Source organism: Eretmochelys imbricata, chromosome 21 (genome assembly GCF_965152235.1).
Source record: "Eretmochelys imbricata isolate rEreImb1 chromosome 21, rEreImb1.hap1, whole genome shotgun sequence".
Taxonomy (NCBI): Eukaryota; Metazoa; Chordata; order Testudines; family Cheloniidae; genus Eretmochelys; species Eretmochelys imbricata.
In genome coordinates this window covers 7,412,067-7,437,728 of record NC_135592.1, presented here as the reverse complement: position 1 = coordinate 7,437,728, position 25,662 = coordinate 7,412,067, and the positions used below count along the sequence as shown (strand labels likewise).

The following is a 25,662-nucleotide window of genomic DNA, read 5'->3' as shown; positions in this document are numbered from 1 at the left end:
ATAAACCTAAAATATTTATGTTCTGTCTGCTTTGAATATTAAATTACAGAACAGCCAATTGGAACCATCCTCAAAGCCTCTGATTAGAATCCCAGATGCCAAATGCTTACACTTGAACTCTCCCTAGGGTTTTTTCTCCTGGGTCAGATCCAAAACGTTAGAGAGGGTCAGTATTTTCAGTTCTGATGCAGTTAAAATTGCAGCAGGCGCATCTTCTGAAACTTTACCCTAATACGGTGGAAATGTAATAAGATCAGGGTTCGATCTTAGGGTAAAACTGTTATGGGAGCAATTCCTGAGATTATCATCATCATGTAATCCAGACCTGAATGCTAGCCCCATATCCGTCTTGAACCTAAACCCCAGGCTGATAATGAGTAAATGGCTATCGTCTTCTCAAAGCCTATTTAGTGGGTGGGCTTAAAGTGTCTGTACGTTGGTTTCCCTTTCAGTGAAAGGGAGATGATGATATTTAACATCCTTTGTAAAGTCCTTTGAGATCTCTGGATGAGAAGTGCTATATAAGAGCTAAGTATCATCATTATTAACATTCTACTAGTTGGAAAGATTCACCGGAGCCAGAAATTTCTTGCCTTTAAGATAAGGAACTCCACTGGAAATGATAGAATTATTTCAAACCAGTGGAAAACTTTTTAAAGGTGGCTCGCTGTACAGAAAGCAAATAGATACAGCTTCTAAATATGTATCTAACTCCTCTTTCAAGGTTCTTAGTAGAAATTAAATGTTCTGCAAGCTGTTTCCAAATTTTAAAATCTGTAAGGTTAATATATGAAAAAAATAAAAATGCCTTTGATTAGCACTTCAGTGCTTGGGGCTGCGGGCACTGGAGTTACGTGGTTGTTTTAAACTATCCGGATCACGCCTGCTTGAGGTTTATTTTGTATAGATGAACAATGGTGGCAATAACGGGTGTATGACTAGCAGAGCAGGTATAAAAATCCACTTCCAATTTATTTATTTATTTATTTCCATGTTCCAACCAAAGAAATGGACTGAGACTTTTCTAGCAGGCTGACATTTTCTGTCTGTCACTGTCCCCACAAATCTGGAATTGGAAGTTTATGTCTGCCTGGAATGATTTCTGCAGCACCCTAATGTTAAATGGCAAATGTTTATCAGATGTACTAAGACAGAAACTTATTATGAGCTCCCCAGTGTGTTTGTAGGGTGCTTTAAAAGAACTGGGACAGGATACTAATTTCCCTTCCTTTATTTTTTAATTGTCATCATTAATATATGGCTGGTAAAATTGCTTGTACTGCTTCTCTTCCCTGACTGGTACCTTCCCTGGCTCCCGAACAAACAAAATACTTGTTGAAGTGAGACATACACCCTGTTTAGACCTATACCATACAGTGATTGCCATGAAAATGAACATTTGCCTACTGAGTAGTGTCAAAGAGGACGTATTTCCCGCATCTCTCTGTGTAAAATAGGAAATACCTCCAGAAATGCTGTTACCATGGCGTGGTAGCTGTAGACAAGTATTGCCTTCATAACGCCAGCCACTATGTTTGCAACCTCGCCTTCATACGCTAGTGTTGGGCTGGTATTGTAGGGCTGCCTTAACTAGGAAAGGGAGCTTATCAAGTGGTAAGAAAGAAGTTAAATATGTGTATCTGTCTACGGCATTGGTAAATGTACTGTATCGTCAAGGTAAGGTCAAGACTTGTACGTGGTGGTAATCCATTAACCGAATAATTGACTAACCGTCTCACCAGCACTTGTTGACCATTAATCATTTTGTATTTTAAAAGTCATCTGATGTGTGTGCGCAGCTGTGGTGTGGTAGGCTCAGAGCCAATTGGGAAGCTGTGGTTTGGGCTGCAGGTAGCTTTTCTTTTGAGGGGTCTGATCACAAACCTTTCCTGATGTCTTAATGGAGTGAACGCCACAAATTGTTTTCCCTTGTCATCCCAGCCCCTCCCCTTAAAAAACAAACAATAAAAAACAGTTACTAGCCTGTCAGATAGGATGCTCCTCAGGTATGTGTGATCCTACGGGTACCACAGAATCCCCCCCTCTTGCTCTCACAGGCACATACTGGGCATAACTGACTTGAGCTGTATTTCTGATGTGTGCTGGTTATTGAGCTAAAGAATCTTTTGGGTCAGAGGGGGCCAGCTACTTCCACTCCTACTCATCCATCATAGCAGAGTTGGGCCCATTATCCCTTTCTAACTCAACATCTCCTCTAGCCTTGAATGTCTCCCATTGTTGATAATCCATCACCTACCCTTAGCCATTTTGTTCCACTTCCACTACTGCTGTTCTGAGCCCATTGCATCTTATGTCCTCATGGTTGTAAGTTAATAACTACAATCATCTTTAACAGAAAGACCTTTATGTATCTGTAGACAGTGGTCATGTCTCTTCTCAGTTGCCTTCTCTCTAACCTTTCCCTAGTTCCCTTAAACTTTCCTCTTAGGTTGCCTTGTCTAATTGTTTGTAGTTTTTTTCACTGTCCTCTGTGCTCTCCAATTTCATTTTGTTTTTTAAAGAACGATACCCATTTTAGGCCTAAAAGTTACCAAACAGAGCAGAATAATCACCTCACCCTTATTACAGGCCTCGACAACACTGTCACTCCAACTTATTTTCATGCTCATACCCACATCCTCTTGTGTGGTACTACTGCCTGGCCAGTATAGTAAATGCCTCCATTTGTGTGTTGGATTACTGTGTCCTACATGAAGCACTTTGTCTTTTGTTATTTTAAAATCTCATTTGATTTCAGCCAACTTCTCCTTCCAAGATTCTACTGTGTTTTAATTCCGTCCACCAAATTGTTTGTGAGCTCTACCGCTTCAGCTCCAATTAATCTACAAAATTAAGTAGCGTACTCGTCTACTGCATCAAAATCCTATTGAGGCCTGGGTCAAATCCTACAGTCCTTATGCAGACAAAATTCCCACTGAGCAGCCAACAGGGGTCTTGACTGGATAAGGATGAAAGGAGTTGGCTTATACTGAAGTATCAGATCCAGAACACACGCTAGTAGAATACAACTCAGTATCTCTTCCTAAACTAACCCTAAATTGTTAATCTTGTTTCTGAGCTGCGCTTTTGTTTTAGCCAGTTTTATACCTGTTCATATAGTGATTCCATGTCAGTCTCGTGTCTCTGATTTCCTTATGGAAATGGTATATGGAACCATGTCAGATGCCCAACTACAGATGAGATTTTGTACACTCTGTCCACAGAATTTCCTTTAACAACTTTTTTCTTTGTTAACCATATCAAAGAGAGAAATTAAGGGCCAAATTCTGCCCTAATTTACACTTATCCGGCCAATAGACCACGGTAGGGTCTTGCACTGGGATAACTGAGGGGATCATCCAGCAGTGCACTTAAGCATGTGTGTATGCAGTGATGCTAAAGTTGCACATTTTCTTAAGTGCTTTGCCGGATCAAGGCCTGAATGCCAAATCTGGCCTTAATTTGGTTTGGCACGGATTGTATTTCATAACCAACATTGCTTAAAATTCATCATCAGATTTCCCTCTAGATGCTTTGAGTTGGAGCACTTTATTAATTGGACATAATTCCTTCTGAGCTCAGTGCGTTGGCAAACCCTTGTGTAGCAACTGGTCCCATAACACTGACGGAGGGGAAGTTATGTGGTTCTATTATGGGTTCGTTCAGCTTGATATGGAACATTGGTGCATCCACATGAATCCACGTAGAACCAGCTTTATTGGGATGATGGTCTGATGACCTACTACAGTCCTGCAAGATGGTCGTGAAAACCAACTAACTTAGTAAAGTACCGTGTGCACTCATGATGCTACAGATACTTTCTTCCCCTGTTGCTATATCGCTTCTCTCCACTCAGGCAGCTCTGTGTATTGCTGGTAGAAACAGCATGGAGGAGGAGATTTTAAAAGTGGTCTGTTTTTTTTTTCTGCTGATTTCAGCCCGAGGGGTTATGGAAACGACCCCCAGCTTCATGTATCCCTACGGGACCTCAAGCAACCAGATAGTGCTGAGAGGGGTGGACCTCTTACTCGAGTGCATTGCTTCAGGAGTGTACGTACCACTTGCCCCAGGAGGGAGGGGGAATGGTTTCTGGCGTCTCCTTATCTGTTCTGCTCTGGGTAGTAAGCAAACTGTACAGTCCCTGATGCTCCACTTTTGCTATTCACTTCAGTGAAAGTAGGATCCAGTCCACGGTGTCTTGCTCCCCAATGGAAGGACAGGTAACTGCAAATGTCCTATGAGCAAGAGGTGGAAAGATGCATCACAAAAGTGGAAGCGGGTGACACTATGTTTCTGTTTTCTCTGTGTTGGATCAGTTTCCTTTTATTTGTCCACTTTGGGGATGTAGTGACACATGAAACAGTGTCCTACCAAATATAGGGAAACAGGCCCCACTGTAGTCCTTGTGAATGCCCAACTGGCCAGGTCTGGCTACAGGAGTGTGCACCAGCTAAAACTATGCAGAAGAGATTGAGTAGTATCCATGAGTCAGAAATTCACTCCTAGTGGTGTTAGTGAAGGTCAGGATCCTTGATCAAGATCCCGGTGTAAGTCAGGAGGGAAGGAGAGTGAGTCATCTGTGGAAACCATTGGGAGGATGAAATCTAAGGGGACTGGTTTAAGTGGTTCTGAATTTGGAGGAATCTCATAGATTCATAGATATTAAGGTCAAAAGGGACCATTATGATCATCTAGTCCGACCTCCTGCACAACGCGGGCCACAGAATCTCACCCACCCACCCACTCCTGCGAAAAACCTCTCACCTATGTCTGAACTATTGAAGTCCTCAAATCATGGTTTAAAGACTTCAAGGACAAGAGAATCCTCCAGCAAGTGACCCATGCCTCATGCTACAGAGGAAGGCGAAAAACCTCCAGGGCCTCTTCAAATCTGCCCTGGAGGAAAATTCCTTCCTGACCCCAAATCTGTTTGTTTCCTGTACAGTACATGTCTTGACGAGCCTCCTCTCAGATATGACCCCTAATCTGTCCTCCCCTCCTTAGACCAGCACCAGATATCATGTGGTACAAGAAAGGAGGAGAGCTCCCAACGGACAAAACCAAGTTGGAAAATTTTAACAAGGCCCTTCGCATCACCAACGTCTCTGAGGAAGACTCTGGGGAATACTTCTGCTTAGCGTCCAACAAAATGGGCAGCATCCGCCACACTATTTCAGTGAGAGTGAAGGGTATGTCATTTTTTATCCTACCATTCAAATTAATTGAGCTGTTAGAATTCCAGAGCCATGGGGAGGGTGAGAGGGGGCTGTTCTTGTTTGTTCAGACCTATGCTAATGGGATAATCTGTGCTTTGCGGAACTGAGATGGATGTTTGCCTATACCCACACACATTTGCATCTCAACCAGACTGATCTCCTGATCCAGGTCCTCAGCTGGTGAAAATCAGCATAGCTCAGTGGATATTTTTTTAAAATAGAGCTACATTAATTTACATCATGCAGTAGAAAAAAATTCTTTTGCTGTTTTTTTAGCTCACGTAGGAGTGCATGGTCATCCCGCCCCATCCATCTCAGAGGAAGGCCATGCCCCCTCATGCTCGGGTCTCTCCCTAGGCCAAGACTGTTGGGAGATTAGCAGCCTCTGAGGCCCTGGCCCTCTAGGCTGGGCCAAGTGGCCGGTAGTCCAGGGCTCTAGCCTCAGGCAGGGCAGAGCAACCAAATGTTTATAGGCTCAGGCCGTCAGGCAGGGCAGAGCCCGCAAACAGTCTAGGGGCTTAGGGAAGTCTGACATCCTTGTTCTGGCAGACAAACGTAGGCCTCTAGGCCTAAGGTCGGGAGGCTGCCACTCCAGGGTTGGGATTGGCTAGGAACATTAGGCAAAGGTCGACTGTAGAGATTTTACTCTTCAATACTCAGCATAGCCAATGCACATCTGTTTTCTAGTGGCTAAAATAGAGGACTTGACTTACAGCGACATCACTTCCGCATTGGGGAAGGGCCCATTTCCTGCATGTGGTGGGGAACTCTTTCTGTGGTGTCAGCTTCAACAACTAAATAATGGAGAGGAATTCAGCGGAGGTAACCACAATGCATGTATAACTTGTCTGTATACACATTCCTGTCTTTAAAGCGGCCCCTTACTGGTTGGACGAACCACAAAACCTTATTTTGGCCCCTGGTGAAGATGGTAGACTCGTGTGTCGAGCCAACGGGAACCCGAAGCCTACAATCCAGTGGTTGGTGAATGGAGAGCCCATAGAATGTAAGCAAGCTGATGGCTTTGGGGCTCCCTAGCAGGGACTGAATTATATTCATTATAGAAGCATGCACCAAAACATGAGGAATTTAATACAAATTGCTCCTCTTTTCAGGGTGGAAAAATAATAAGCATGAGTCATGCTAAGGGTGTTTTCAAGATCGTAGTTATTTGAGATGTTTCAAGCGCACGTGCCTTCCTCATGGTGTCTTTCATCATCCTTTCCATGAGTGGAAGATCTAGTTATGATAGTGTTACAACTGTGACACCAAAGGTCACTTTAAAACAAAAACAAAAAAAAAAGTTTTTGGTGCACTTAAAAATGACCAGTAGCAATGGTGAGAGCCAAGAAGAGTGCAGGCAGGTGTCCATCATGCCGGTAGCTCTCTTGTTATCCTTCAGTCCCATCAAGATACACTCCCCTCCATTAATGAGGAGATGAAAACTACAATGAGGATTAGAATGAAATTAACATTGGACTGGACAAACCAAGAATAACAAGGAAAAATCCAATATTTGTGTTGAACAGAGGAGTCTTAATTTAAAGTTAAGTGTGTATAGGTGTGACAGAGTTCAGGCAACTAAATGACTGGATATCTGTGTGTGTTATGTAATGTCTAGCGCTTGCTATTTTAGGATTAGTTCCTAAAACAATGGATTTTTATTGATTTCCCTCACTAAAAGTAATTTGTCATGGAATCATTGAAGAATATTATCAATGCCTAACTTAATGTAACATTGCTTCTGCATCAGAATCCTTCTGTAATGCTCATTGGCTTTAGATGCATGGTTATGAATTATGGAGCAATCACATTTCAACAAGATCCTTCTAAAAAGAAACCGAAAATGACCTGAAACTAATCCTGCTAAACTCTTTTGGTCACTTCAGATAAACTAGAGAGAAAGGTCATCTGTCTTTTAAAAGCGAACTGATAATTCTTCAAGAAGTGTCCCTGTGGGTACTCCACTTAAGGTGTCTTGGCGCCCTGCTCTTGTAATCGGAGATTTGTAGTAGCAGTGCTCAACTGGGCTGCGTGTGCGCCACAGCTGTCTCACGCTGCTCTGAGTGGTTACATAGCGGTGCGCAGCCAACCGTCCCCAAGTTCCTTCTCTACCCCAGAGAATCGGCGTGAACCTCTGAAGTAGAGAGGAGGAGGGAGGATAGTGGAGCACCCAGAGGGACAAGCATCTTGAAGAACTTCAGTTACTGCACAAGGTGAGTAACCGTCTCATCTGTCATATAAATAAGGTCTAGGCCACATAAAAGACCCTAAACTATGGCCCATATGATTACCTTAAATAATAATTTACATTCCCCCTGCTCACTAATCACTCATTATAGAGTGGATGGCAGAGAGGAGCAGGTTGAGACTGAAATTGACTCTATAAATCCTCCTCAAAATAATGAACTCAGCATTTCCCAGGCATTACCACCCTGCTTTGTGCTGGGGTTAAAGAGTCACACTGTGCCCTAGGGGCCAGTGTCTGAACATGAGCACTATTGGCCGCAGGCCATGCCAGACACCAGGCATAGCCCCTAATGATCTTGGTCTGCATATGACCTGAGGACTTCACAGACTCCCATGCTGGCACTCTGAAAAGCTTTACTCCATCCTCAGCTTGCTCTGTTGGGTATGTTCAGTAGGATAACCAATTGTAAGCGGGGTCAGGGGGTTGGATGTCTCGGGGGGTGGTTAATGGGATTTGGAGCCTTTCACCCAAGTAAAGTTTAATAGCAAACTGAAGAGCTCTCTCTCCCTCCTTCTGTTTGTTCTGAAGCTGCTCCTCCCAACCCAAGTCGGGAAGTGGCCGGAGACACCATTGTATTTCGGGATACCCAGATTGGCAGCAGTGCCGTGTACCAATGTAATGCTTCCAACGAACATGGCTACCTTCTGGCTAATGCCTTCGTCAGTGTTCTGGGTAACTATCTAATGCTACAGATGGTCTGCTGATATCTGTGTTACGGAGGTGGATTGGGAAGGTCTTTACAGTGAACACAGGAGTTCTTTAACTTCCCGGCCTAGAGGTGTTCATAAGAAAACAGTAATCTCTGAATTCATGGGTGAAATCACCATCTCCCATAGAACAACATTCCCAAAATCTCTGGCTAATTTAAGTCATGATAGATAGCAACTGTAGTGGGTTAAGATTGTTAAGGATGCTGGTGGCAGGACCGCCAAGCATCAGGGCTGGTGTTGGCAGGAAGGCCATAAATAGAAGGTAGTAAGAGACGGAGAGAGCAGTGGAAGGGTAAAAGTGAAGGGAGGGGATAGGAGGAAATGTGGGAGCTTTGCAAAGCCTTGAAGAAGGAACTTGAACTTGAGGTGCAAGAAAAAGAGGGAGTCCTGTGACTAGAGAGGAGAGATGGGGAGATGGTGTGGTTACAGCACATGGGATTTTAAAGACACAAAATGCTCTTTTGACAGGTTTCAGAGTAGCAGCCGTGTTAGTGTGTATCTGCAAAAAGAAAAGGAGTACTTGTGGCACCTTAGAGACTAACATTTATTTGAACATAAGCTTTCGTGAGCTACAGCTCACTTCATCGGATGCATGTAGTGGAAAATACAGTGGGGAGATTTTATATACACAGAGAACATGAAACAATGGGTGGGATGCTCTTTGTTGTTTAAGATGTGCCTCCCCGGATTCTTGCCCCACGGAACCAGCTGATCAAAGTGATTCAGTATAACAGGACCCTCCTTGACTGCCCATTCTTTGGCTCCCCGATCCCCACTTTGCGCTGGTAAGGATTCCAACACTCAGAACTGCTGATTGCAATGGGCTTTGGAATGAGCCACTTCCTGCTGCTGCTTCCTCTTACAATAGTTTCTTGTATTGTTATGAGGTTTAAGAATGGTCAGGGAAGCGCCCTGGATGGAGAGAACTACCAGAGGCATGAAAATGGGAGCTTGGAAATAAACATGGCTCGGAAGGAGGACCAGGGAATCTACACCTGCGTCGCCACCAATATTCTGGGTAAAGCAGAGAACCAGGTTCGTTTGGAGATCAAAGGTAAGAGACACTGCTGTCAAAGTGTTGCATGTACAGGCCCACCTTCTCACAAGCATCCACAATTTTCCATGGGCATCAGTTTACACCCACAAGTTGGGTAGTTAGCTGGTTAATTCTCGTGCTGTGCATCAAGCACAAACATACCCACAAAACTGGGATCCCAACACATTTAGTTTCCATTATATGCAAGACTGATTTTCAATTAAGCCTAAAAGAATTCAGTGGTGGCTGGTGCCTAACTCTCTTGGGCTCCATTGAAAATCACAGCATAAAGGATTTATTTTTCCTTTACCAATTTTTTGTTACACACTTTCATAGCCTATAGGCAAAGAGGCAGATCTTAAGAGCTGGATTATGGTGTAGTTTAGCTTTGTTTTTGTAGTTTAATATCAGAATTATGTGGTTGGATACTTGAAGATCTGAATGACTGTCTGAGGACTTTATTTTGTTTTTTAAACATGATGAGCTGCCTAGAGCATGAGATAAATACCAGGCACATTGAAACACACAAAAGATGCGCAGCAGTCGAGCAAGGTCACAGTTCAAGCAGCAATGAAACGTTTGAGTAAAGAGAACAGTTTCTGTTGTGGCTTCGCTTTCCTAGTGAAATGCCCTTTGACTCAAAAATCCTGTTTTAGATCATGTCCGTTTGTATTAAAGGGAAGGTGCGTTGCTGAGTGTAAGATAGGTAGAGTGATACTAAATTACCCAGCTTATAAGCAGGTACTTGTAAGTAATGGAGAGTGTGGCCAGCTGGATGGCTTGTGGCATTTGGCATACGTCCACATATGCCTGACTTTTACAAGTCACACTCCATCTCCCCTTTGGTCTGGGTACCGAGCTGTAGACCCTACTGTTATATGCCTACAAGTGACATCTTGTGATTCTTTGCAGACCCAACTAGGATCGTGAGAGGGCCAGAAGATCTGATTGTAAAGAGGGGCTCCATGGTTCGATTAGACTGCCGTATAAAACATGACTCTACGCTGAAACTCACAGTCGCCTGGCTGAAAGATGATACACCTCTGTACATTGGAAACAGGTCTGTGCACTGGCATATGACTGTATATCTGTAGTTACACGCTCCTTCTGTCTCCCAAGATAGTATTACTCTTCACTCTGTCTTTATAGGATGCTCATTTCAAGAGCCAGTGCATGTAAACAATTTGTCTGGTTTCACAGCCCAGACAGCATTTCTCACATTCAACCAGGAGGGGGAGAGTATGCATAGAATACCCAGTGTCCCTATGATTCGACACTGAGTGGTGCTACATTTCTGTGGTGTTAGCTCCTTCAAATAGAAAGTGACTAGCAATTTGGAATTGATTTGATAGTTACGCAAGACTTTTTGATCTCAGGTTTCATTTATATAAAAATATCAAAAAGATGGAAATCAGTGTTTGTTTTTTAAGAATCTCAAAGTATCTTGGTTTAAAAACTACAAACTATTTCAGAATTAATACTTGTCTGCTTTGATCTACTGTGCCAGTACAATTGCAGTTCCCCTTTCCCAGTCTCTGTCTCCCATCTGGAGAAAAGGAAATGAGCTTTTGATCATGGGACTCAAACTGTTCCCTGGTCAGAAATTTCTTCCCATAGAAGAATCTGATTCCATCTCCTGGCCTGCTAGGATTATTGCATCTGCTTAGTAATGTATAGCTATACAGCACTGTAGAGACTCTGATGCTATGGGAATAAGTTCAGTCTGAATACCTGGATAGATAGATTATGCATTTGCCCTGGACAAAATATACAAAAAACAACAAACAGAATGAAAAGTACATCCCTGTCCTGATGAATGTAAAACATGAGTCAAACCCAGCTAAACTTACTCATGCAAATAGTCCTATGGAATCCAATGGGACTTTTCACATAGGTTAGGACAAAATCCTTCAACACCTAACACTGTGTGTTTTTGTTATCAATTGTATCCTTTCAAGGATGAAGAAGGAAGATGACGGTTTGATAATCTATGGTGTGGCTGAAAAAGATCAAGGAGATTATACATGTGTAGCCAGTACTGAACTGGACAAAGACTCCGCCAAAGCATTCCTCACCGTGCTAGGTAACCATTCTTCCACTTGAATTTACTACTAACCCAGAGATTGGAGCCTCATAGAAAGCAAAGTAATAGAACTAAAGGCATTGGTTTGTTAGTACAGACTGATTATTCATGTCAAGTTCTCACAGCCAAACTTGGGTAATGCATGATCAGACACAGTGAAATTTAAAAAATGTTTAACATTTAATGTAATCTAATACTTTTGTAGGTCAAGCCCTTATTGCCATAGCTATCAGTGGTTTTACGTAGGTTTGCTGTGAGCTTCTTAAGCAAAGTAGTGTAGTAAAAATGGTTAGTTTCTCCACCAGTGTCTTAATGGGACTTAGTGAATACATGCAGCCTCATTTCAAACCTGCTCTAATGTTGCAATTGAACCTTCCAATTCAGCAGATACTGAAAATAAAGGGGAAGAGAGGAAAAGACAGAATACGTAAGGAGAAATAAGCCACGTAGAAATCAAGTACAGAGAGACTGAGTTGAAAGGAGCTGAGGGGAGAAAGAAATCAATTCCTATATGGAGCCAAAAATTCTCAAACATGGGTGCGTAAGGTTAGGCATCCAAATAAGAGGTCTGCTCTTCAGTGGAGTTAGACATCTGCAATTCCAATTGAAGTCAACAGGAATTCAAGCTGCTCATGACCTTTGAAAATCAGGCCCCTTATTTAGATGCTAACTATAGTGGGAGAAAGAGGAAACATGCCCTAGTCCTACAGGCTTTGCTCCAGGTGGAAGTGGTAATGAATCTCCCCTTTTTGGCAGGGGGAGGAATGGATTTAAAGTACAGGGGAAATGGGTTTTATAGACTGGGATTGGGTTTGTGGCCGCTAGACCTACTCTCAAACTTTGAACTCCATGTTGAGGCTCATCTACCCTTAGTTCTCAGCTACCAGAAACCTCTTGAAGAGCCTGGGCCTGTTTAAATCAATGTTGAATGTATTGCTGGCTCACTCAGCGTGCCATAAGGATCCTGCATCCCTAATCACTCAGCTAAATTTGATTTTTCCATTTTTTTTTAAAACAGATAATTGTGCTTAAGCTAATTAACTCGTTTGTTTCTCCCATGTGCAGCCAGCACAAAATGGATTAGAGGTTATGGGAGCCCCTCTGAGTCTCTAGGGGGCGGGCTACAAGTACTGATGCTCACTGGATCCCACACTGGGGGAAATGGAATCCACCTCTAACTTGTTTTTACTACATGCCCCTTTGATGAGCCAAGTTTAATCAGTAAACTAACTCCGTTAACAGCCAATGTCTTACCTTGCAGCTGTTGTGTCTGCTCCAACTAATCGTATGACAGCCTTACCCAAAGGTAATCACCACTAATCAGTTTGGTTTATTGAAACCCTTTTATTTGTATGTGCTTTGTTTTGTTTGGCCTTTGCAATAACTCTAATGGGAAATGTAGGGCTGGAGGGGTTGAAAAGACGCTCCAAAGCCTGCTACGGCATGTTATTTCTAAGGGTTGTCACAACTAACCATGAGCAGAAAGCTGCTGTGGTATTTTTGTAATGGTTGTCTGGATGTCAAGGTGCAGTATGGTATAGCACAAGAATAGTATCACTCACCCACTCTGCCACCGCCACCTTGCCTGTAGTAAGTCCCTGAATGGGGAGTTAGGAAACCTGGTTCTGCCACTGATCTTCTGGGACATTGGCCAAGTCACTGCCTCACTCTCCCTATCAGTAAAATGGGGGTGAAAATAGTTAGTTTCTTGCATGGCTTCTCTTAATTAATGGCTCTCCCTCTAAAAGGAAGGTGACCCAAGAGTGTAGAGTCTTATGACCTTGCTCTACAAGAACAAATGTGGTTTGTTTTCCTTGTCTTTTTGTCAGTCCACTATCCATACAGTATATAACCCACCATGTTTTTCCTTAGGTTTGATGCCTTTGTTCTATGTATGCACACCTCTTTCTACATTTGAATGTAGAGGGTTTTTTTAATCTTCATACACTACATTCTTGGGCATTGCCAGCCCCACCAATATATCCTGGAAAGGCCAACTGCACTCCCACAAAGAGCCCTGCTGAAGGGCACTATATTTTTTCAGATTAAGAAAACACACTTCTCTGCTAAGAACTGAATGGAAACAACTCCTGTCACATGCAGCTGCTGCCAATGAGTCTCTCATTGCTGCCTTTGAGAGTTAGGCAGAACTCTCAAAGGCACCCAAGGCATTAGGTGTTCAGTTCTCATTGACTTTCAGTGGGATTGCCAAAGGAGCCAAACTTTGGTTGTTACTTTGCCAATAGAACGACCTGAGCGGCCTCGTGACCTGGAGCTGACAGACCTGGCAGAAAGGAGTGTGCGCTTGACATGGATACCTGGTGATGACAATAACAGCCCAATTACAGGTTGGTGCTCACCCCTCCCCTCTAACACCAGACCAGGCTGTTTTTGTTGACAAAAGTCTCTTTCTCTGGGAGTTGGGAGAAACCCTGCCATTAACCTGACCTACCATCTCTCTCCTGTCTAGATTATGTGGTTCAGTTTGAAGAGGACAAGTTCCAGCCTGGGTCGTGGCATAACCATTCCCGTTATCCAGGGAGCGTTAACTCAGCTGTTCTGCGCCTCTCACCCTATGTCAACTACCAGTTCCGAGTGATCGCTGTGAATGAAGTTGGGAGCAGCCTGCCCAGCCTTCCTTCTGAACGATACCATACTATTGGGGCAAGTAAGTACTTGGAGTCAAGTTCCATTTAACTCACTGTTGTGGTTTTGCTGCCAATCAGCCATGTACTGCTTTGCTCTCTGAATGGCTTTCATCTGTCATGTCAGAAATCAGACACTAGGTGAGTTTCTTTTACAAGCCCATTTTCCATGGGTGTTGAACTCACAGGGCTAGATACTGCTCTTGGCTACAGTACTGTAAAGCCAGAATAATATGACTGAGAGCAGAACTTAATCCATGTACTAATGGGTTGGGATGAATGATGTATTTGGTTAAGCCCTGTGCACAGTAGCAAAATTCAAGTTGAAAGAGCTAAGGTGGGTAATTTTTCCAGTGTAAGTTGCTTAGAAGGGGGTATTCCTCAAAACAAATCAATCTTTCCATGATGCTGCAACTGCAGAAAGGAGGAAAATCCATCATCCCCTCCTCCTGCAGGAAGCTTCTTTGAAAGTTTGACACTAGGCCTGTTTACACTGCAGCTGGCAGTGGCTCCCCCCAGCCCCTGTAGATGAGCACACTTAACTAAGTAGTGTGGACTCTGCATCATGGGCTAGCCAGCTGAGCTCAGAGCAGGGAGGCATGCTCCCAAAACTGCTAACTCCCTCCACTATTCAAGTTTTGGCAAAGATCCCAGAACAGGCTGGGTGTGCAATGCAATGCAGCATAGCTCATTTTTGAATGCCCTCTGTGTGTTTAGCACAAAGCGCTTATGAACCTAATCTCTGGGTTTTTGGCTGCTTAGGGCCTACTCATTTTCAATTGACATCTGTTAATCAAAAGCTGAGGGATGTATTGATTATTCTTGTTCAGATTTACTTAACACAGAAGGCACCTTCTAAACATATAGGACTAGATATTTGGAAGCCAATTCAGGCAAATTAGGCCACTCATTGTGTATTAATAACCCTGTTTACTCTGTGCAGGGCTTTTAAATGCCTACATTTTCAACATTGTAAGACAAGATTTTTACGTGGATTTCAGGTCCAGAAATCAACCCAACAGGAGTTCGAGGAGCAGGGACTCAAAAAAACAACATGGAGATAACTTGGACTGTGAGTTTAATTTTTTGGGTGCCAGAGTATTTATTTAGAGCTGGATGACATTTTATTTCAATGGGCTTAGATAAAACTTTCAACTGCTGGCTACTCTTGAGTCAAGATGATCCTGCTTATTCTTTCCCCTTAACCACCAAGGGCTATTACCATTCAGAAAAGTTAGACTGAGGAAGTGTCACATATACTAGGATTTCTCTCAGTGCATCAGCCTTCTTAAGGTGAGTATATTTAAATCACTCCTCATGCTCTTCCCTTTACATTGTAGGTAGCTGCCGGAATACATCGATTCCCATGCAATTTTGATTGTTTGTTTTAATAGCACCCAGAAAGACACATTCCAAAGAGCTTACTCATTTAACACACGAGTCTAAGGTGAAGGTTACACAAGCATGAGCATTTTGTTACTCAGTTCAGAAACAGTGACAGTACTCTAACACCATTGTTGACTCACTCCTTGGAGGTGCAAGTGATAGACAGCGATGTCTTCAGTCTTCCTGCAGAAGCCTGCTCATACAGTGTACTCAGGTGTTGCATTAGGGAGGAGATTGGTCTCCAAGATCTGTTCACAGGAATGGAAGCAAAAGAAAAGTGGTTAGGGGTAGTTCCTTGAGAATCAGGTATAACCTCTCTTGCCTAAAGAATAATTGAAGGCAAAGTGTCACTCCTAAATTTTCCAGGGTACATAAAGAATTACTCTGTGGCTTGCTTCTTGAAGGAAGCTTGAGAGGAGGATAATTATAAACAGACTTTCGTTCCTGAAGCAGATGTACATCCTGCCTGGACCTACACAGCAGTCACCAGGAATTAAGCCAAAGTCTGGTGTGGGGGAGGGATAAATTGCAGCTTTTTGTTCATGCCTGTATTGTGCAGTGTAAATACCTTACTTATCTTTTCATCCATTAAGCCGCTGAACGCAACCCAAGCTTATGGGCCCAACCTCAGGTACATAGTCAACTGGAGGCAAAGGGATACACGGGACAGCTGGAGCAACGAGACGGTGAGAACCACAAGGCATGTTGTCTGGAATACACCCATCTATGTGCCCTATGAGATCAAAGTGCAGGCAGAGAACGACTTCGGGAGAGCTCCAGAGCCTGACGTCATCATCGGCTACTCAGGGGAAGATTGTGAGTATTTTCCTAGCCAGAGCTATTAAGTGTTACTGTAGGGGAGGGGAAAAGAAAAGTGAAAGTTAGCCAAGATTTCCTCACCTACTGGAGATGGAAAAGCTACATTGCAGCTCAGGGTGGACACCCTTAGAGCCGTGCTTGGTGTGTCACAGCAATCTAGTTCCAGGTGATTTGAGGAGGAGAAGACAACTCTTCAGGTTCCATTCCTAGCTGTCACCAAAATCCCTGTGGAGCCCCAAGCCAAATTACTTTGGACTACATCGCTTCTGAGAGTGATGTGGGCAAGGAGGTTTGAGTTTGGGTATTTTGGCCCTTGGATAAAAGGTACAGCTGGGCAAAGTAGTTGAACTTAGAGGTGTGATTGCAACTCTGGTAGGCATTACCCAGGGTTCTGAGAGAACTTGTGATGCCACATCTGTATTTAGCCACACAAGCAAAATTAGAGCTAGTATGGGTGCCTACCTGAGCTGCAGGTAACTCCTCCCTCTGCTCTGAGGGAAGTGTAGATTAATTAGGTCATAATCTTGCATGCTGGTCAGAGGTAAATCATGGATTAGATTGCTGTGCCATGGCTTTAGATAATTAAAATTTACCATTATAGCTACTTGCATGTTTATCTCCTGTTGGTTTCACTGCCTGCAACAGATGGGTGCTCTGAACTGTAACATTTTTAAAGAGAAAGTATTTTAGTTCCAACTCTATTGCACCACATGATGGGGAGTCTTGCCTTGAACTCCTGCTAGGATTGTTGTTAGGGCTATGGGCTCAGCACTTCTGAAAAGGAGTTCCACAATAGGTCACCTGGAATAGCACAAGGACCACCTCCCCCTGACTGGCTGAGCTCAGAGCACAAAGTATGGGCGGTACTACTACAAAGGGGAAAAATAAACTCAATCCTAACATCCCCTGCTCTTAGCCACAAGCTTCAAGAGGCAGAGCCAGGGATAGGTAAGGAACTTAAAGAATACAGCTTAGATTGCCTTACACACACACCACACCACTGTGATGCTGCACAGTTGCCAGCTTTGTGCCTTAAGGTATTTCTCTCAGTTTAAAGTAGATTTTGGGGACTGCATTTGGGTTCTGTAGGGACTCAAATACACCTGAATGTGTGTCTTGCTGGAGCTAAACTAAAGTGAGATTTGGTCTTGGAGAGTTCTGTTCTTTGAAACTAGATCTCATTATTTAGCTCCCTAAATGACTGGGATAATTATAAAAAGATGGGAAACAATCTAAGTATGGACACTAGATCCTGCACATGCCCCTAGTGAATGCAATGGGCTAAACTACTGGATAGGTTTGTTCCAATAGTTTCTCTCTAAAGATGCTAACCTTAGGAGTGCTTTTACTTCACTCCCAAGCTCCCCCCCGATAACAGTATCTTTACTTTCAGCTTATTGTTCTTGTGTGTGATTCAGAGTGGCCAACATCTGCTTTTGACCTAGGATGAGACAAAAAACCAAACAGCCTGAACATTCTTGGGGGTTAATACATGTATAAGCTGAGCAACATCTTAATGGGCTAGTGTGGCCTTAGCTTTTTCAAAAGCTTCTCAGGCACATAACTGGGGCTGCTTTAACAGTAGCAAATCAAATGTTGGGTTTTGTGGCCATGCTGCTGAAAGACTTTTGTACAGCTCAGTCATTGCAGGGTTAGCGCTGTATACCCAGCATCCATTAGAGGCTATCAGCGTTTATTTGCTTCACTCCCTGGGTGAGCACACTAGAAAGAGCAGATTCTTCTGCTGTGTATAATTAAATGGTGATGCAGAAGAGTTTCCTCTGACCCAACTAACTTGTGCTAAGTACCATTTATAATGTTACATGTCCACCTTGTTCCACAGGCTTTTTGACTCTGACATGCTGCAGTGCCAATCAGTATTAGAGCTGTGCAAGCTAGATCCTCAGGCACTTCACCCACTGCTAGAAGCAAATCAGTCTCAGCATGGTTGTTTGGTGGTATCTTCAACCAATTCAAACCTCCAAGGGACCATACCACTCCCTCCCTGGGATAGGCCTTAGGAATCTCTGCTTACTTTAGACATTCACACATTTTCCATTTCCTCTCCTACTGCAAAGTGCACTAGTGAAAAATGTGTCTAGAGAGGGAAAAAAAATCCCATTGGCCTTTAAGGGGCTGCTCTGTCCTTGGTCCTGAAATCACCAGACTATCTTGTCTAAAGCTTCAGATAACTTAATTCCTATTGCAAAAGTCTTTAATAGTTTTTCTGGCAAACTAAACTTGGCTCTTGCTTTGTTGGGATGGCTTTACTGCAAGTTATGTCTTTTTTCCCTTTCCCCCCATAAACTGGTTGTTTTGGGGAGCAGTTTCTGCCACAAGATATAGTATGTTTTTTGTAAATGGCTAACTCTTGCACATTAAGGCTAGATGACTATAATGATCCTTTTTAGTTTGACATCTGGCATAAAGGAAGCCATGGAAACTTGCCTAGCAACTCCTGCATCTAGCCCTAATTACAAGCTTTCTTCCTCCAATGATTTTCAGCGGTGACTAGTGATGGGGGGGTGCCTCACATGACAGCTTTAAGAGAAGGTGATTCAGAGGATAGGTGTGCTCCATCCTTTCTGAATCTCACCACCAATCACTTTTGCTAGGGATGTCCGTTGAGATTCTCCAATGGGTGGGTGCAGTAGTTTTAAATGAGTATTCCAAGCAGAGATCAGAAGTTCTTATACAAGCTACAGTGAAACCAAAGCAAGTGCATTTCCCCATTAGAAAGCTAATCTGTACTGAGTGAACAAAGATCTTCTGCACCATTCTTCATTACCATGTAAATCTAGATGATTGGCTGTGAAAGCAAAGGGTTGTTCTGCTGTTGTGTAATGTAGTGGTGGTCATCCCTCCCCCTCTGGGTCCTAGTTAGGCCGGATCACTGCCTCATATTAGGGGCTAGCCCCTGACCCTCTTGGCAGGGAGGAGCACCCAACAGTCTAGGGGCTTAGGGCCTCAGGCAGAGCACAGCACAGCACCAAGCTCTGACAGAAGACAAACATAGGCCTCTTGGCCTACCATGGGGAGGTTGCCACCTTGGGGTTGGCAGCAGGGAGCCCAGGCCCATCCTACTCCACCAGGTCCCAGCCCAAGGACCTAACAGTGGTCAAGCATCCACCACTGGGTCAGCAGAGATCTGCCTGAAACATGCTGGCCTGGATTCAGGCAAACCCAACCCCAAACCAATCTAGTCTCTATGGGCTACTTCCAACTACCCCTTTGTTTGGTACCTCAGCTCCCTGGGTGTCCTGTCTCTCTGGGGTAGATAGCCAGCATCTCCTCAGGGTCAGCAGTGAAGTCAGAGGCCTAGCAGCAAGCAAGATAAGTCTGTCTCCTTCCCAGGCTCAGCTCCAACTGAGCTGGAGGCTCTACCTTTTATACATCCCGTGGGTGGGGTGAGCCAGGCCTGACTCCACCCACCCAGGCACAGGGTTCCTCCCCATCAGGTCAGAGGAAGTCCATAAAGCGAGTGCTGCAGCAGACCGCTAAGTTTGTGGCAGACTGACCCAGTCAGTCCTAACCTGTAATGGAAGCAGAGAGGGGCAACCAATTGCATGCTTGCTTCTCAAAGTAGCTGATCCATTGCAGAGGCCTGAGGGAAGTGCTGCTGTTAAATGGATCAGGAGTGATCGCACAGCAACACCATGAGTGGCTGACAGATTGTAACACATTGTTCCCTCCTGGAGAGGCACCGCCAGGAGCAACCCAAGTATTCCCTAGATTCAGAAAGTCTCAGGAGTACCAGATTAGTCTAGATCTGGAAGAGGACAATCACTTAAGGACACTGTGCCAGATCATCCGCTGGTGTGAACCAGCATAGCTTTAGAGACTTCACTGGAGTTCCAGTTGACGCCAGCGGAGGAGCTGGCCTGTTGGGATCCAACTTTGGGTAAGCTGGACTCAGACTCATTTGCACCTGCTCTCTCATGTAAGTCACCTTGCACCTCACTGTTAGCTTCCGAGCCATCCTAGAGCACACAACTTAGACAGGCATGCTTCCAAGCCATGCTAGCACAGTAGCTGCATTCAAGGCACAAAGACAGCTGGGATCCTTTAAAACTAAGAGGGGAGAGGGCTAGCCAGTTTAAAAACATGCAAACAATCTGTGTGGAGAAGTGTGGCTGCATCAGCATTTACTGGGGGAATTGTTAAATGGTCAACATGTTGCATGACAGCTGGATACTCTGCCTTGCACTGACCCAGTGTTGTTGCTTCCAAACAGCAGAGTCTTGTTGGATTGTGGACACACTGGATCAGCTCCTCAGCTGGTGTGTAAATCTGAAGAGCTTCACTGGCTTCAGTGAAGCAATGCCAAGTCACACCAGCTGAGAATCTGGCCCATGGTTGAACATGAGCTATTGCCCTTTTCAAAATCTAAGATTCCTAAAATTAGCAAGATCTTGTTAAACAAGGAAGTAATTCCTTTATCTGGCACAGCCAAAAAGAATACTAGCATATAATGGGAAACATTTTTAAACCATTCTCTTTAGAAAGTTGGCTGTACTGACTAATGGTTAGAGCAAAGGTCTCCAAACAGAGATTCTTGGACTGGATTCCCAACTCTGCCACTGACTGTGTGGGGGGTGGGGCACACGAGGAGGAGAGGAGAGAAGGGTACACACCTGAAGTGGATTTTGACCTCTGTGCCTTGGATATGTAATACTTCACAGCTCCCTGCTAGTGTAGGAAAATACTTTGAGATCTTCAGATGAAAGGTGTTAGGGAGGTAAATCTGTATATTGCTTCTCCAATTTCATTATCTGGGTATATTTACTGCATGGCAGTGGGACACACATTCATCCCTTAAGTAACTAAGTAGTTTAAGCAAGAACTCTAGAATTGACCGGCTCCTGCTGTTTTGTTGCATCAGTTGTGGAAATCCTTGAAGTGTGACAAGATTGTGACTTTTTGTTGGGATAACTGCACAAATGAGATCTTGTCTTCCTGCAAATATTCTAACATAGGCAGAACTGCTCCTGAATGCCACAAGGTGGCAGCAGGGGCTTTTGCAAGTCTGATTATATTTACCCCAAGATGACTCTAGAATAAAAAACAAAATGCCTCAAAAACCTGCCTAGCAGGAATTGCAGGAGGTAAACTTCAGAAAGAAAGGGGGTGTAGACTACTGTTGGAATTAAAAACCACCAACCCAATGTGTGCCTAATCTACACTTTGTTTTATTCCTGAACGCTTAGATCCCAAGGCTGCCCCCACTGATATTAGGCTAAAAGTTATAAACAGCACAGCAGTCAGTCTCCAATGGAGCAGAGTATACCCGGATACCATCCAGGGACAACTTAAGGAATACAGAGTGAGCAAAACCAAATTGTTTGGATACTGACTATTAATACAGCTAACCTTGCTCACAAAGGGTGACCTGGAAATGTGGCCAGTATGCAGTGGGGATGACATAAAACAGTAAGTTGGGCCTAATAAGCTTGGGTGCTATCATTATGTGGGCACATTAGTGATCATGCCTAGCCATTCTGGAAGAACACCTGTGTGTTGAAGACTAAAGAAACACACAGACTGGCTTTTGTTTAATGACTGGAAAACAAGATCTATGGAGATCTTGTTTGCAGGGGCTGATTTAGGGCCAGATTCTGCTGCCATTGAACATCAATGGCAATACTCAGACTTGAGTGAGAGTAGGATTTGGTCTTGTAATGATACTTAGTCCTGCATATGCAAACATGCACAGCCTAATATGTGCTACTGATTGGAGTCTTTGCTCTTACAGTCAGAAAAGAGTCTGTTCGGTGCCCACATCACTGAGCCCTACAGAAGGGCCATATATACATGAGCCATATAAACAGTACTACTTTCCCCACCCCTAAAGGTGGCCACTGCTAAGTAAGGTTATTGCTGCTGCTTGTATTATACCTAAATAAGACAACTCCTGTCTCTAGAACTGTTCAGTTACACCCTTTCAGCATTATGCAATTTGCATGGTTTTCATGGGAGAAGGGGGGAGGAGGAGAAAGAATCCTCAGATACCAATATACTATTTGTGTCATCCCTAATGTAGACAGTCTTAATAAATGCTATCTGGATTTGCTCTGGTCAAGATTTAAAACAAACCATACTAACAGAAAACTAAAGAAAGTATAGAGCTAAATATACTGTATAGTCATTGTAACAACTGTCCTTTATCAAACATATGTGCTGCTAATAATCTCATGTGCCAGTTGCAATGCCTGATCACAAGCAAAAAAGTCTGGACTTAGTCAAAAATCTGATAGAAAAAGCTTTTGAGAATTTAGCAATACAGGTTGGTGGCATATTCTGTACGTGTTCATACCTTTCAAATCCAAGAATTCAATATTCATAGAAAATTCTTTGAATTCTGCCTTCATTTTCATTACTTTCTCTTGTGCACCATTGTATATCTATTTTCTATCTAAAAAATATCTATATTTGTAGGGATTCGAATCAGCATCTTTTTCAAGTTCAGACTTTTAATTGTGCCTGGACATATTAAGCCTCTTCCTTTCTTTATAGTTAAAATTTACTAATTCATCCGGAGGGGTAATGCTCTCTGCCTAGAGCTGAGGACTTGGAACCAGAACTGTTCAGTTCCATCCTGATCTCTGCAGCTGACTCACTGTGACCTTGGGCAAATCACTTAGCCTGACCATTCCTCAGCTTCTGCATCTGTAAAATGGAGATAATATTACTGACCTACTTCCTGGGCAGTTATGAGGCTTAATTAATTGTTCTAAAGCACTGAGAGGCAAAGAATTGTTATGCTTTATTAATTAAAACCAATTGTACCTGAATGGGAAAAGCTTCACTTGCCCTACATATTTCTTGAAGGCCTATTTCTGGAGAGAAAGTAGTTTGCTGAAGAACCTGTGGGTCTCCAAAAAAAGGCAGTCTGTGGGTTTTGTTGGAGACCGACCACGGGGCCTAGTGTCCCGGCTGTTTCCTTACAGCAACTACAAACTGGAGATGGTTGTAGTCAACGGGAGAGGAGATGGGCCTCGGAGTGAAATTAAGGAGTTCACAACACCTGAAGGAGGTAGGTTCTTCTGGAATTTTTGCAGGCCTACACTGTTGTATGCTTTGTGCACATGCTGGGAAAACTCTGCTCCACAGTACAGACCTAGAGCCTTAAGATTCCTCCTGCCCCGTATGGTAATTCCATAGAATGACACAGATCCAATTTAAAAATGAACAGAGCCACCTATCCTGTGCAGGACAGGTGCAGCTCTAAGGTGCCAAAGCTGTCACTCTGCATTTCTCTACCTGGAGCACAGGTATGTACATCTTGCTGTAGCTCCTAATGGCAGAGGTACCCATAGAATCATAGGGTTAGAAGGGACCATAAGAGTCATCTGGTCTAACCCTCTGCCAAGATGCAGGATTTGTTGGGTCTAAACCATCTGAGACAGAGGGCTATCCAGCCTCCTTTTGGGAACTGGCAGTGAAGCAGCTTCCACAAGCTCCTGAGGCCTCTGTTCCATTGTCCTGCTGTTCTTCATAGTTAAGAAGTTCTCCTCAGATTTAATCTACATCAACTACACTGTAATTTGAAGCCATTGTCGCCTCCTGTGGCAAAACAACTTCTCCATCTTTTTTGTGGCAGCCTTTGAAGACTGCTATCATTTCCCCCCTTAGTCTCCTTTTTCAAACTAAAGAGACCCAGTTCCTTAAACCTTTGCTCATACAGCTGCATTCTAGCCCTTTGATCATCTTTGTCACTAGTTTCTAGATCCTTTCCAGTTTCTCTACATCCTTTTTATACATTGGTGACCAAAACTGGACACCGTACTCCAGCTGAGGCCTAACCAGGGCTAAGTAGAGAGCAGTAGTATCACCTCCCATGACTTGCATGCTATGCTCCAAACTATTTTTTTTTTTTTTGCAACAGCAGCACAGTGCTGACTCATGCTGAGGTTGTGATCCACCACAATTCCCCAATCCTGGTCAGCAGTGCTGCTGAAAAGCCAGTTACCACCTATTCTATATTTGTGCTTTTGGTTTTTCTTCCCTAAGTGTAGCATCTTACATTTATCTTCACTGAATTGCATTTTGTTGCTTATAGCCCAGTTCTCCAGTTTAATCAAGATCCCTCTGAATTTTAGCTCTGTCCTCCAAAGTGTTAACAACCCCCCTTAGCTTTGTGTCATCTGCAAGTTTGATCAGTGTACTCTACTCCTACATCCAGGTCATTTATAAATGTTAAACACCCAACCCAGAACAGATCCCTGTGGAATCCCACTGGAGACCTCCCTCCAGTCTGACATCATTCCATTAATAGTTACTCATCTGTATGGAGAGTTATTCCAGAATAGCTGTTCTGGATTAACACCATGCATGGATGCGCTTATCCCAGAGTAACTGTATCTTACTCCTAATTCATTAATCTGTTTCCAGAGTGGATTAAAACTAGTTCAGAATAAGAGCATCCATCCATGGAGTTAATCAGGAATAGATAATCTTAAATTTACACCCTACCTGAGTCTGAATGAATTTCCATGTGTAGACAAGCCCTTAATTTGTATCTGTAAATTCAAGACAACTTTTAGAAGTACTTGAGTGCCTGGCAGGAGAAGTGCTGGGCTGACTTCCCTGGAGACTGAAATGCTCAGTTCCCCTCCCCCCACCCACCCCAAAGGTATGTGCTGCACCATACAAGGGTCCCCAACACCATGTGTCTCAACCCTGATTGGGAAGGAGCATCCCCAGTAGGGAGATAATAGTTTAGTCTCCATGTGATTTGATTCTTGGCTTCTCTTTCAAGGTTGCCTACAAGGGGATCAGTTAGCACCAATTGTGGTGAGTGTAAGGATGGGGACACCAGCACAGCTGGACTGAAACCCAGCAAGTTTGTCACACAAACCTGAGTGGGATTTGAACAGAGACTAGCCCTGTTCCTCTCATAATAGGAAGCTGTACCGGGCCAAAGGGCTGGCACACTCCACCATGAGAGCCATGACTGTTTGCAGAGGGGTTGTGGTGTCTGGGCCCCTGTCCTAGTGCTATATTTTGCCCTCAGGAATAGCAAGGAAGGGGGCCAAGGTTTTGAGGTATTCACATTTCCAAAGGCCAGCAGCACTGAGTCAAAGTACAAGAGCACCCCAAAAAGGATGAAAAATAGGTCAAAGCCCACAAGACCCATGCCCATCTCTGCAACAGCTGGAGGGTTAGTTATTAGGAGCACAGCAGCCAGAGGAACAATGTGATTACTACAAAGGAAGTGTTGGATGGTGCCATCTTAGGTCACCAAATCCTCCCTTGTGGCAGATTATCCCCAAGACTGGTGGTTCACACTTTGGTTAGATTCACCAACCAGTCAAACTGTGCTCCTGATCCCCCACACTGGTTATCAAGAGGCTAAAAAAGAAATTACTCCCACCAGCAAATAGGTCCATTAAAGTGAGAAGGGAATTTAAAACTTGCTATACAAAATGTTCTTCTGATCCCTAAAAGGCTAGCCACATTACCAAATCAATGCTAGTTTGGATCTTACCCAAAATACCATGCTGCCAGCCATTCCTT

At 43.7% G+C, this 25,662-nt stretch overlaps 1 protein-coding gene and 1 long non-coding RNA gene across 6 annotated transcripts in view; one reads left to right on the top strand and one right to left on the bottom strand.

The window, feature by feature from the left end:
• The window catches only part of NFASC (neurofascin), a 100,397-nt gene that overhangs the window by 21,923 nt on the left and 52,812 nt on the right, over positions 1-25,662 (top strand). For 2 of the 4 annotated variants that reach the window (XM_077839256.1, XM_077839257.1), the window contains exons 7-20: positions 3,939-4,050; positions 5,005-5,189; positions 6,091-6,222; positions 7,996-8,139; positions 8,851-8,962; positions 9,065-9,231; positions 10,126-10,273; positions 11,172-11,296; positions 13,543-13,644; positions 13,767-13,964; positions 14,943-15,013; positions 15,921-16,143; positions 21,354-21,469; positions 22,975-23,179. In XM_077839256.1, coding sequence (XP_077695382.1) covers positions 3,939-4,050; positions 5,005-5,189; positions 6,091-6,222; positions 7,996-8,139; positions 8,851-8,962; positions 9,065-9,231; positions 10,126-10,273; positions 11,172-11,296; positions 13,543-13,644; positions 13,767-13,964; positions 14,943-15,013; positions 15,921-16,143; positions 21,354-21,469; positions 22,975-23,179 — 2,040 coding nt within the window. Of the gene's footprint in view, positions 1-3,938; positions 4,051-5,004; positions 5,190-6,090; positions 6,223-7,995; positions 8,140-8,850; positions 8,963-9,064; positions 9,232-10,125; positions 10,274-11,171; positions 11,297-12,557; positions 12,603-13,542; positions 13,645-13,766; positions 13,965-14,942; positions 15,014-15,920; positions 16,144-21,353; positions 21,470-22,974; positions 23,180-25,662 lie in introns of all 4 variants that reach the window. The other 2 variants (XM_077839258.1, XM_077839259.1) reach the window with 1 other exon arrangement.
• The window catches only part of LOC144278089 (uncharacterized), a 66,413-nt gene continuing 55,690 nt past the window's right edge, over positions 14,940-25,662 (bottom strand). The window contains exons 3-6 of one of the 2 annotated variants that reach the window (XR_013348518.1): positions 19,389-19,679; positions 16,740-16,805; positions 15,896-16,178; positions 14,940-15,575 (exon numbers count right to left, since the gene is read on the bottom strand). This is a non-coding gene — a long non-coding RNA (uncharacterized LOC144278089). Of the gene's footprint in view, positions 15,576-15,895; positions 16,179-16,739; positions 17,428-19,388; positions 19,680-25,662 lie in introns of those variants that run through there. The other variant, XR_013348517.1, reaches the window with a different exon arrangement.